Raw genomic sequence first — 13,196 nt, forward strand, 5'->3', positions numbered from 1 at the left:
CCAGTTCCGCTCCGCTCCCAGGGACTGGTCACGATGCTCGGCGCGGCCTGTGGGAGAGAATGGAAGCTTCTGGAATGCCGGTGGCTTCCGTACAAAGGGGGCAAAAGGGAGGAATGACTCCTGCTGGCCAAACGATGCACGGCATCAAAATTCGGGGTTAAAGTGGGAAGGGGAAGGCCGTGTAATTGTCGTGCGGAATCCTGGCTTCAACAACCGTGGCGCGCCAGCCCTGTCACACACAAGCGCGGTATTTTCCAGCACGGCTTCTCTTCACCACGGCACTTTAAAAGCTATTTACTTCTATTTTGCTTCTGAACGTCATGGCACCCAGGTGCAGCTTGTCTACTTTATAACCCACGAGGAGAATTTGGAGATGCATCGAGAGGCTCGAGTCAGTCGGCACCAAAACCCCCCGGGTGACATTTTACTAAATCTTTTTGAGCTTAAAAAAGGTGTGATGTCTTTAATGGGGGGAAGAAAAAAAAACTTCATAAAATGATGAATTTACCAGGCATGTAGTAATTGACGTTGGTAGTGGGCGCGGTCACGTTTGAGTATAATCGATATTAGGAGTGAAGAGGTTGGAGGGACACTGAGAGGAAACCGGGGCGTGGGGATTTAAATGGTCCAGAATAAGATGTAGGACGGGTGAGGGCTGTCAATCATGCCTACAGGCTCCTTCCCTTGTTCAGCCTTTGTTTTTTTTTTTTTGTTTTTTTAAACGTCATTAACGTGTCAGAATTAATTACACAACCACAAAAAGCACCGGGTGGGTAATTAGTTCCTCCTCTACAACATACAAGCAGCCACTTGTCAAGTCTTGGCACTGGGAAGCCGCCATTCCAGTAATCGATACAGCAGATTTATGAATTGATGCGAAAAGCCATTGTTTAAAAGCTGCCTTTAAATAGATGATGAGCGCAGACGACACCCGACCAGTCGTTCCAGCGCCCAGGCCATTTTTCATGTTCGCACCAGCCTTCACCTCTGCCCTGGCAGGGCGCTTGTCACGCGGCCAGCCGTCAGTCGGCCGGCGGGTCTCTCTTTCCTCGGCTGGGTGACAACACCGTCTGCAAGATGGAAACGGACACCCCGAATCGAGCGGCGAGGTGCTGACAGGCATGACAAGGCACTAAATCGGCCTAACGTGACATCAGAGCGGGTTACGCTGCAGACAAATGAGGAAGAGGGACGGGCGCGACGGGCAGACCGCAGGTGTCTGTGTGTGAGTGGTCCTCGTCATTAAACCTCCAGCAGGACATGCAACCGATAACTGTGGCCCTCACCACAGTAACAGCCCACACACGCCATTCACTGACCAACACTGCCCCCTTCAGGCTGAGTGCAGCAAGGTGATGTGATGCAGGGCCACGCTCTCCCAAAACCCCCCAGAAATGGCATTAAAGAAAAAGTACGATCAAGTGATAAAGTGAAGTGATTGTCACTTGTGATACACAGCAGCACAGCGCACGGTGCACACAGTGAAATTTTATCCTCTGCATTTAACCATCATCCTGAGTGAGCAGTGGGCAGCCATGACAGGCGTTTGTGGGGACGGCGCTTTGCTCAGTGGCACCTTGGCAGATCGGGATTCGAACCTTCTGATTCCGGGGCCGCTTCCTTAACCGCTAGGCCACCACAGCATCACATCATCAAGAGAGACAATACACAATTATCTCAAATAAAGGCAAAAGCACAAGACAGTTTAAACTTCAGTGTTATAATTTATTTTGTGCAGCTTCAATTGTCACCTTTTAAAATCCAAGTAAACCTATACATCGACATTACATAACACAACGGGACAGGAAAAAGGACAAAACACATTTTTGTTTGTTTTATTTGTTATTCAAAATATCATTCCGAAGCTAAGCTGACTACTTATTCAACATATCAAAAAAGTTTCCAGAAAAATCTGTCAAGTTTGGTCTTTGTAGTCAAATCGGGGGGGAGCAGGGGTGTAAAAAAAGAATCTGAGAAAAGAACAAAAAAACCACCACACACAGGAAACATGGAGTAAAATCCCTTATCAAATAGGGCGGCAGTATCAAAAAGAAACCGGGGCCAGAAAAACCGCCGGCGTTTCTCTCTGTCGACTACGCAGGAGTGGGTGCAAAGTTCCGCTGTTATTGCTCGTTTTTAAAAAAAAAAAAAAAAAAAAAAAAAAAAGTCCAGATTTTCAGGCGGAACGCTGCTACGGCGGCGGAGTGCGGTGACGAGCCCGGGCCGGGGCGGAACGCTGCATTCTCCTGCCGCGCCTCTAGATGGGCGAGTGCTCCACCGCAGACGCGGCCCTGTGCACCCAGGGAAGGTTTCCTTTAAAAGCGGCCGCCCCGCTCACTCCTCCCCATTGACATCATCCACCAAACACCTACGTATCTGAAGCCCTGAATGATTCATGAGACACTAAAAGTGGAAAACGTGCTAAATATTTAATAAGAAAGGGACAAAAAGAGATGTCTCTGCACCGTTAGACGCTGAAATACCTACATTTGAAGTTAAAAATAAATGTTACAGCGCTGCTGCTGTTTTTTTTACTTCTTTTCCAGAAAAGGTAATGATGGGAAAAGGGGGTCAGAATATGTGTGTTATGGAACTATGCAAATGAGGGCTAAAAAAAAAAAAAAAAAAAAAAAAAAAAACTAAAAGAAAACTGTGATATTCTCCCTTCAGACGCTTCGCGTGGGTATGAAATGCCTATCGGTGGTGCTCTACAGACAGATCTGAACTGGTATCAGTTCTCCCCACACGTCTGATTGGGTCTTGTGCACCGCATGGCCACCTGACACCTCGGAATTTTCTAGACCAGTCAAGCTCGGGAACGCGTCCTTATTTCCCTCATCTCGTTCATAACTCAGTTGTTCAGTGTTATTTTATTTAAAAAAAAAAAATAAAAATAATAATAATAATAAAAGAAGATGGATTCAACAGGACTGGTGGAAGCCCAAAGATGGACAGCATGGAGGATGGCGTTCTGGTCAACAGAACCGGCCTGTGGATCTCCACCAGCGCACTTTGAAGTTCCTTTTGTCAGTAGATATGGCTCATCGGAACTCCCACGCCCCTCCAGAGAGCGGCTACATGTGAATCATAAATCGCCACTGGCCAAGGAGAACCACCAACTTCAGAACGTTGTCAGAGGAGCGAAGGTTGGCAATTCTGCCGTAAAAAAACAGCGTCGCTAATAAGAGACGGTAAAAAGAATCGCGTGGATAGAACGGTTCTGTAGATGAGAGGAAAGGACATTCATATATATGTGCTTAGGCCTCTGGCGTCTCAGTTGCCAGTCATCATACAGCAGAAACATGTAGTGTGGTCCGGTGAGCCGTCCCGGCATGCTGGATTAGTTGCATATTGCAGGAAAAAGTGAGCGATCGCACAGCACGGCACGGTGACCTAGAATTTCCGATAAGGCTTAGAAAGGTGACCTGGGGTGAAGGGCCTCGGCTCTGTCCCACAAGCTCAGACCCGACCCTGAATGTAACAATCATTAATCAAAAAAAAAAAAAAACTTCATGAGAACATCATGCCAGAAGAGCACCGGTAAAGGTGGTGGACATGATGGACATTCGTCGATTCGGGTGAAAATTTCTGAAGCCTTAAAAGGGATGAACTCTGAAGGTGATTTTTACAGTCGGGACGGGGAAGAACATCAGAGGAGCCGACGGCAAGACCATTTCAACCATTAGAACGCGAACTGCACAACAGGTCAGTGGTTAAAAAGCCAAATTACACCAACACAATGTGTGGAGAGAGGGGGAGGTAAGGGTGAAGTGGCTGGAGCGCCCTCTTATGCATGCTACAGAAAGCACCACAGACACGATCTGAGCCACGCCAGAGAACCGTCCTTCTGGGACCCGATTTTCTAGCCAAGAAGAATGGACGCGAAGTGCAAAACGGTAAAGCTGTACATTTGTTCCGCTGATGAGTGTCCCCTCTGACCATGTCCACATCGGTCTGAAGTGCTGGTTGATCTGGAACGGTTCTGAGTGGCGACGCTGTTACAGGTAGGTTCTCTACATTCTCTATAGTCAGAGTGAGAAAGGTTACGATATGTGGTGCTTCATGCCAGAAGAAACGGAACGTGTTGGTTGGGGGCGGTACATACAGGAAACCGTGAGGGTAGGAGTGAAAGGGATTAGAAGATGGTGGAGTGGGGTGGGGTGGGGTGGGGGAGAGACGATTTGCCCTCTACTACTGGGCGTAGCTGTTCTGTTGCCGGCGCTTGGCCGAGCGCATCTTCTCGAAGCGAGACTCCATCTCCTCCAGCACCTTCGGGGTGTACCTCACCACCAGCTTCACCGTGCCCTGAGCAGCTTTCAGCAGCTCCACCGCCTTCTCGTGGTGCTCGCCCTCAACGCTCTGGCAGGGGGGGAAAGAGAGACTCGAATGATTTCCGTTTCTAACTCGAACCGACCGTGGTAGTAGCCTAGTGGTTAACACACTCGCCTATGAACCAGAAGACCCGGGTTCAAATCCCACTTACTACCATTGTGTCCCTGAGCAAGACACTTAACCCTAAGTGTCTCCAGGGGGGGGGACTGTCCCTGTACCTACTGATTGTAAGTCGCTCTGGATAAGGGCGTCTGATAAATGCCATAAATGTAAATGTGATCTGAAGCGTACCACCCCGTTGACGGACAGCAGCTGGTCTCCTCGCTTCAGTCCGCCGTGGCGGTCAGCGATGCCCCCAGGAATGATGCGAGAGATGTAGATGGGCGAGTTCTGCTCCTTCCCGCCCATGATGTTGAAGCCCAGGCCCTCCTCGGTCTTGGGGAGCTCCACCACCCGGGGGTGCGAGTGGCCCTCGCTGGCAGCGAACGCCGCAACCGTGGCCTGGGGGGCAACGGCATAGAACCCACAACTGCGGAACTCTGGGTTTCTTACAGATTTAGCTACAGTGCGATTAATGTTATAATACCAATATCAGCCCTACACACACGTTTATACATTGCAACAATGAGAGAATAGTGTGCACGTTTGTGCACAGAGAGGGAAAACCAACCTTGGCGGTGGCGTTGGCCCTGACCTCGGGGCTGCTGTTGATGTCGACGGTCTCGTACACATGTTCGTACACCTGCAGGAGAAGCACAGCTCAGTGCTCAACATACAGATCTCGACGAGGTTCCAGAGTGGACCTGTGGGGTGCTCACATGTTTAGCTACAGTGTGATTCGTGTACTCCCCTCCCACTTCACTTTCGAGAAGTCGTTTACACATTGAGAAAATACCTGAAAGGCTCGGTCATCTTCTGCTTTCGGGGCATTTTGCTAGAGATTTGCATTAGTGCATCTGCATCACTTGCCAATTTTTAATAATGATTGTGAACAAATGCTGCCTGACATTACATTTACAGCATTTACCAGACGCCCTTATCCAGAGCGACTTACAATCAGTAGTTACAGGGACAGTCCCCCCCCCAGGAGACACTCAGGGTTAAGTGTCTTGCTCAGGGACACAATGGTAGTAAGTGGGGTTCATAGACAAGTGTGTTACCTTCTAGGCTACTACCACCCTGACATGCTGAACAGAAATGCCTCATTTATGATCACTTCATAAGAAACCGAACGAACCGCCTATTCTCACGTGTGGATCAAAGCGCAGTTCACGCCAGCTCATATTGTGACAGATTTGGAAAAAAAGAAACATCAGCGTTTCCGAATCTCGACGGATCACGGAGACAACGCTGGTCACTACTGGTTATGGTTAAGGATAGTTATGGATTACACGGGTACTGTGTAACCGCATGAGAGAAGGGACAGAGGACGCGATTGATATCGCTCCTATCCCGCGTCATCAGACTCCGCCACCGTGTCTGCGTCACAGCCAGCGAGCCTCAAAGCACACATTTTTCTGGCAGCACATCGGCCAGGCTGCTCATGCAAACGAAAGAAGAAGAAGAGAAGAAAAAAAAAAGCTACTATTTCCAGCCACGGATGAAAAAATCTGACAGACCGACTTTGTGCGATATTTATAACAATTGCGCTTTAAAATAACCAAAGGACATTTCGAGCAACGGCATGTTTACAGGACAGATGTCCACTTTATGAGTCATGAGGCATACAGAGCAAACAATCATATCTGAGAATCTGAACATGTCAATCAAGCACACACCTACCCACTTATTAATCTGGACTGGAAAATGATCACCGGTGAAAATAAACACGTAGATAAGATCGTATTTACCACGGCGCCTGACGTTTATCTACATACTTAATCCACCAGACTCCCGTTGTAACACAAACATGAACAAAAATTGCTAATAAATTAACCATGAACTAGCGTTTTTGTCAACGATCCTTTTTAAAGTGATTAAGATGAGACGAGATGTAAATGCTGGTGTGACGATAAGTATAAACTCTAAAGCAACCAACATAGGACCAAAGTCCTGTACGGTGAATAAATTAGGAGAGTAAATTAAAAGGAACTAGCATCATATGAAACTAAATAAAATGCATGGAAAATAAATAAAACCAACAAAGTTAAAAAAAAAAAAAAAAAAAAAAAAAAACACTATAAAAATCACTAAAGTGTCCAAAAAAACTAAATTAAATGTTAAAAAAAAATCTGTAAAAAAGGTGTCAAAAATGGATTTAAAAACTGACAAAGAGGCCCGTCGAGTCTCTAGAGGCAGATTGTTCCAAAATTTGGCAGCTGACAGAATATCCTCTAAACTTGCGCTTAGTGCTGGGTACACTCAGAATATAACAAAAGACGAACACTAGAACTAAATAAAATGCCGACAAACTAAAACGAGACTAAATATGGTTTACAAGATAAAAAATAAATAAATACAAATTTAAATGCTAAAATTTCTCTTCAATTTCGTTGACAAGACAAACAAGACTTGGCGTTATTTTTCTGCTCATTTAATTTGCTTTATTACATCTTAGTTTCTGTTTCCTGTATATCCATCCGGTCGAACAGAAGACGTCACTTCCGCAAAACGCAATCGCGGCATTTATAAAAGATGGGGGGAAAATGACGAATTGACTAAAGCGGGCAGTGAAGTGAAGAAAACAGAACGTGGGGTCAAAATTGTCTCTTAACGTATCACTCCCGCTGAGCAGCGCTGGTATCATTGTTTTAACTGCGGAACGTTTCAGAGTTTTAAAGTGGCGCGATTTATTTTTTGAATGACAATGGCGGAAATTCAAAACTAGATCAAGCAAACAAGAGCATGCATGCGAGACAATTTTGCATCACATGCCCACATGACAGAATGAGGAAGAGAGAGTGTGTGGATCACAGTGCGTGTTTCTGACACCACAGACAAACCGCATTCTGATTGGTTTGCTTCACAAAATAAGCCTATCAGATTTCAGTGTGGGCGGGCTTTTGTTTAACGGTTATCAGTATGCTGGAACATCGTGAGCCTGAGCCTAAACATCCCAAGTGGAATTTGAGCAAGCTGAATTGGTTTTCTTTTAGTATTTGTAAGATGGGACGTCGCAGAGCCATGACGTTTCTGCACTTTTGTTGTGCATGAAGATTCAACACCTCCATTTTACATGTCTTTGTCGAACGGCATTGCAGCATTTGGCAGCCCTCCCCCGAGCCAAAGGTGTGAGGCGCCGGCCATCGGGACCGCCTGCTCTCTTTGTCTTCCCCAGACAGGAGGCACCAATGTGTGATGTCAGAAACAACAGGTTCTGATTGGTTCCTGTAGGTCAGGTTTATAAAGGATTGTTCACATGTGGTAGCGGGACTTCACTTTTTTTCCCCTCAGCTGCTTTTCCATCGGAAGCCTTCTGGCTTTCGAGTCTTTTCTCTCCTCCCATTTTTCTCCTGGATCAGGTGATGTCTGTGAAGCTTGGTTCCGGCTGTTCTGTATTTTTCTATCTTTTCCTCCTGCCTTTCATTTTGGTTTTCTCTGTAACATTGGTACCTTTTTTTACACACAATATTCACATGTAACTGCAATAATAATTTACTGGTGTTAATAAATTAGAAACTTTATTTTTAACCTCTATTGTGCCATGCCTCTTTCTGCCAGGTAACATCAAGTTGGAGTAGTTTGAATACAGTGCTTTTGTGTGTAGAGAGAGATATTTTTACTCTATTCTGCCCAGTTTTACATGTTGAAACAGGGTTTGGAATTCAAAGGCTGCTAAAATTTCAAAATCTGATGGAAATTGAATACGGTTGGAAACAAAACTCTAAGTTGAATTATTAGTAATGCTTGAATTGTTCATTTATAGCACTACTTTGTACTCAGATGGGCTTTAGCACGGGGAAAAACACTTTATTTATTAAGGACAACTAGGTTAATATGTTTGTGAAGTTTTTTATTTTTTCATGTGCATCATAAATTTATCACAGAAAGGCTGATTAAATTGTCTTAGTTCTGGAGCCAATGAGCCAAAGGTTTTAAGGTTTGATCTAGTGAAAGTAAAACATTTTTTTACTATAACAAATTGCTTGCTCATTTTAAGAGGCCTTTCATGTTGCATAACACACTATTGATATTGCTGTTTAACAAAAAAAAAAAAAAAAAAAAAAAAAAAAAAAAACACAAAATAAACAAATATACAAGAATATTCGATAGTTGCAGTCCTACATTTACAGCATTTATCAGACGCCCTTATCCAGAGCAACTTACAATCAGTATTACAGGGACAGTCTCCCTGGAGCAATTTAGGGTTAAGTGTCTTGCTCAGGGACACAATGGTAGTAAGTGGGATTCGAACCCGGGTCTTCTGGTTCATAGGCGAGTGTGTTACCCACTAGGCTACTACCACTACATGCCACTGCGCCCTCAGGGTGATCGGTGAAATACAGGACACATTTCACTGCGTGCGTAAAAATGTTTTGCGATTTCACTCTGCCTGAAATGGCAGGCATTGAATAAAAGTACCCAGCTGTACAGCGCCATCTACAGGAGTGGAGGTTGTGGTCGCACGCTGAGCCTCATCTCTGCTGGCACACTTTTTTTTGTACCCGGCAAATCTAATGTCCATGTATATCACGATATTTTGCTGTGTCGATATTTTCTAAAAGCCCTAAAAATGTAATTCGTTTTCGTTGAGTAAAATTAGACTGAAATATTAGTTTTTAAAAATGCTGACGTTTAGTCGACTGAAATTTGACATTTACAATGAGTATAGACGTGATAAAGCCTGATAAAAACAAAGTGACAACTGGATGCAAAGAGCAGAGTAAAAATGTAATTAAAACGGGCTTCCAAACTATACTATGAACATTGGTATTCATTTGGCATTCTAAAAACGGTGATAATCGTTTCTGATGTCTAATCCACACAAAGTGGCTCATTGACCCCAAGCGTCTCCACGGTGATTAGCACCAAACTAGCAGGTCAAACACACCTACACAGCCCCACGCACTCCGAGGAGCGTAGTTCAGTCCAACGCAAGACGGCAGATGCCCTGGAGACGCAGGGTGGCGAGCGGCCCCGCCCCGGGCCATTTTATAGCAGGTGCAAGGCCGTGGCGGTGCTGCCAGGCCTGTGTGCCTTTTCGGTATCCACCGCTTTTGATCACTTCAGGCTAAATATATTCAGGATTTCTCAGCCTTTTTGGGGGGTAAAAAGTCAGCAGTCGGGTCTTAAAAACGGCAACATTTTACTCTCTGCAAGACAGAGGAGCGTATGCGAACGATACGGTCACAATCTCAGAAAAATAAACCCGGTCATGACAGAGAATGCTCATTGATCCGGCTCGCTGAAAGGTTTAGACTGGACACACAGAGGTCACAGAGGTTTGTTGGTTGTGTGTCAATCTTGCCATCACCAAATCCTAAGCATGCTTGGTGGCCCTTCTTCACCAACTTCGCGGTCACACAGCTTTAAAACGGAGCAGGGCGACGTGGCCGGTGTTAAGACTCCAGCGTCCTGCGAGATTCGGGAGGGAAAGCGACAGATGACCGATCAGCAGGACGCCACGTCCGACTGCCGGCGGTGCTCCAGACCCACCGCACACCCCGGAGTCTCAGTTACTCGCATGGCAGCCACCTTCAGAAACAAAACTGCACATCTCGGGATTTGAGTCCACCAGACAGTTTCTCCAAATTGTATTAGAGCATTTTACGTAACTATATCACCCTAAAAAACAAACAAATAAATAAATAAAATTTAAAAATTCTGCCAATTCTACATTTTTGTTTCAAACCATTACAGACCCATACACAGCGGACCGCATTTACTTTCTAATGAAGATTAATATAATCTCATTTTCGGTACATTTAAAACGTCCCCAGACATGAATTTGGTAAGGAAACGGCCCCCGGAGTCAGAAGGTTGCCTGTTCGAAACCGAGCAAAGTGAAAGTGAAGTGATTGTCACACGTGATACACAGCAGCACAGCACACAGTGAAATTTGTCCTCTGCATTTAACCCATCACCCCGAGTGAGCAGCGGGCGGCCATGACAGGCGCCCGGGGAGCAGTGTGTGGGGACGGTGCTTTGCTCAGTGGCACCTTGGCAGATTGGGATTCGAACCAGCAACCTTCTGATTACGGGGACGCTTCCTTAACCACTAGGCCACCACTGCCCCAAAGCGCCGCCCCCCACCACACTGCTCCCTGGGCGCCTGTCATGGCTGCCCACTGCTCACCAAGAGTGATGGTTAAAAGCAGAGGACACATCTCTGCATCCCTGACACGTCCAGTGTGTGTCAGTGTAGCATAGATAACGAGTTCTGACAAACAAATCCTGTTCAATTTTCTGATTTGTATTGTTCTTTATTATTTTTTACTGAATTATTTATTGTTCTGGCAGCTCAGATGGCACTTTATTTAAAAAAAAATTTTTTTTTTTTTTTTAAAGTCCATATTTGGTGCATAATTTTTAATGTATAGCATATATATGTGTGTTTTTTGTGCAAGTCCATTTCTACTTTATTATTATTATTATTATTATTATTATAACAGCTCAAGGAACAAGATGTGTGTACACTTTCTAAAGATTTTTTTTTTTTTAATTCGGTTCTCCAATTACTAAAACATCGTTTGTTGCAGCGCTAATCAACACCATTCACTGGCCACAACGTTTGGCGTTCTTCCAGAAAAAAAAAAATATCTGGGTGGACAAAGCATGAGAAACGGGAGGTGATCTTTCCCCTTATGGCGTCATAAGGGGCCAAATTCCAGATCAGACCGCCTGGGCTGCCGCTCTCTGAACGGCAAAGCAGAATGACCAATGTCCTCTATCGCCATATATAGCCACTGCAGGACCATAGACAGGCCAGGGGAACTCGAATTAATGTTCAAAAAACACATTTTCATGATAGGGGACCTTTATAGAAAACAATAATTTGCTCCCAATTTGGACCCTGCGACCCCTACACCGATGATGGGAAGAGTGGTGGATGTTCTGCTCACCTCTCGGACGGCGTTGCAGAACTCGCTTTGAAGGACCCTCTGCAGGGCCTGCAGCTTCTGCGGCGGAACCTCGCCGGTCCTCTGGAGCTTGTCCAACAGCTCGATGGCCCGGGAAATATCTGCGGAGCGCGAAGACGCCGTCAGCCGGTGGGTCCCAGTTTCTTACACCTAAACACTACAGTCCTCTCTACTAAAGGATTATTACGGGCGGTGGATGCCCTGGCGGGTAAGGAAACGGCCAAGGTGCCACCGAGGTCCCCTTGATGAAGGCACTGTCCCCACGCACTTCTCCCCGGGCGCCAGCTGCCCACCAAGGGTGATGGATTAATGAAGGGGACACGTTTCGTTGTGCGCACCGTCGATGCATTTAAAACATAATAATAAGTTACCTAAATGCTACAGTACAAGGGACAGAAATGACGCGTAAATCGGCGTCTGTCGTGGAGAAAAGACACTATACTGAGCTCAGAAAGCCAACACGGGATAGAACCCAGCCCCCTTAGAACCCGAGAAGCGGGACGTTCGTCTAGAACGTGGCTCGTTTAGAACCCGAGAACCCAGCCCCCTTCGTCTAGGACCGCTTTTTTTTCAAGCCCGTGAACCCAGAGGGCGATGCTAACGCGGCTAGCGGGGCGATGCTAACGCGGCTAGCGGGGCGATGCTAGCGGGGCCCGGCGGTCTTCCTGCGTCCAGCGGCGGCCGAAAATAAAATAAAAAAAAAAAACGACTCCGGACGCCGAACTATTGCGGCGGCGAACGGGCGCGGCCGCTCGGGTCCGGGCGAGATGTGAGCAAGGCGGCCCGCCGAGACCCGGGCGTCTTAGCCAGCGCGCCGGCTAACAACAAGCTAGCTCGGCGGGGCTAGCCGCCTCCTCGCCGCGGGCTGCCGCCGAAAAGGCGACGGCGCGGACCGACGCCCGAACTTACCCCTCTCCAGTCGGACCGGTTCCCCCAGCGACGCCATCTCGGGACCGATTATATGCGCCGCTCTGTTCCGTCTGGCCGGTGCTCTCGCCGCTCTTCTCCGCGCCGCCGAGCGCCCCGGGTGGCGATTAAGACGGGGATTAGGACGACTGCCCGCGGCAACCGGCCGTGCGCATAACGCGGGGGGGGCCGCTCAGGCCGCCGAAACGCCGGACGGAGTCGCGTCCCACTGGCCCGGACGGCGCGGGCGGCACTCGGGGCCGGAGCGACGTGGACGAAAATTAAAACCTCCGGAGCTCGGCCGGCGGGAAAGAGGATCGCGGCGGACGTCGCGTTCTGCGTCGGTATGGCGCAGCCTTGAGGGCCACCAGGCGGATCCTGGAGGGACTGTTTACATGCGCCACTTCATAGCCTCTGGATATTATGCCATCTTTTTATATTCATATTCACACATAGATAGATAGATATATTAATATGGTCTGTGATATATAGTCAGATCCATATAATTATTATTGTTGTTATTATTATTATTATTATTATGTCCATTGATTGACAGCAAAGGTTTTGGAAGTCCTTATTAAGCAGTGCTCTTGTCTAAAGATTATATATTATAGATAAAAATGATGTGCAGGATGCTTTTGTCCCGCTTACCTTGCCACCGTTCTCACGGGTGGAGTGGGAACTGCCAGTTGCTGTTTTGTGCCTTGCGAACAATGCCAACGTTCTTTACTGTTCTTCTTCACCTCTGTCAAAATCATTTCTGCGAGGTCTTATTTCATGTGTGGAGTGTCGCTGAAATGTTGAAATCGTGGTAAAACGATGCAATTCTTGCCAGCACGTAGCGGCCAAAACGTCCAGTTCATTCAATTAATTTTTTTTATGTACCAATTGTAAGGAATTAAACGTTTTATGCCTCATTGGAAGCAGTGATTAGTTTTT

At 46.7% G+C, this 13,196-nt stretch overlaps 1 protein-coding gene across 1 annotated transcript; it reads right to left on the reverse strand.

Moving 5' to 3' along the window:
• Positions 1 to 1,704: 1,704 nt before the first annotated feature.
• On the reverse strand, positions 1,705 to 12,614 carry lin7c (lin-7 homolog C (C. elegans)). The gene is made up of 5 exons (XM_028957008.1): positions 12,261 to 12,614; positions 11,334 to 11,452; positions 5,003 to 5,074; positions 4,624 to 4,833; positions 1,705 to 4,359 (listed from the first exon to the last, which is right to left on the reverse strand). The coding sequence occupies exons 1-5, from the start codon at positions 12,295 to 12,297 to the stop codon at positions 4,192 to 4,194; spliced, it is 606 nt and encodes a 201-aa protein (XP_028812841.1). The 5' UTR covers positions 12,298 to 12,614; the 3' UTR covers positions 1,705 to 4,191.
• Between the last annotated feature and the right edge of the window lie 582 nt (positions 12,615 to 13,196).

The sequence above is a fragment of the Denticeps clupeoides genome, chromosome 16 (assembly GCF_900700375.1).
Source record: "Denticeps clupeoides chromosome 16, fDenClu1.1, whole genome shotgun sequence".
In the NCBI taxonomy this organism is placed as follows: Eukaryota; Metazoa; Chordata; class Actinopteri; order Clupeiformes; family Denticipitidae; genus Denticeps; species Denticeps clupeoides.

Bases quoted from the DNA above. Each gene is read 5' to 3' on its own strand.
- lin7c (XM_028957008.1), bottom strand. From the start codon at position 12,297: ATGGCGTCGCTGGGGGAACCGGTCCGACTGGAGAGGG. The intron at 5,075-11,333 runs GTGAGCAGAACA...CTTCTCCTGCAG, and splicing joins TCTGCAACGCCGTCCGAGAG to GTGTACGAACATGTGTACGA. The intron at 4,360-4,623 runs GTACGCTTCAGA...CCCCCCTGCCAG, and splicing joins TGCTGTCCGTCAACGGGGTG to AGCGTTGAGGGCGAGCACCA.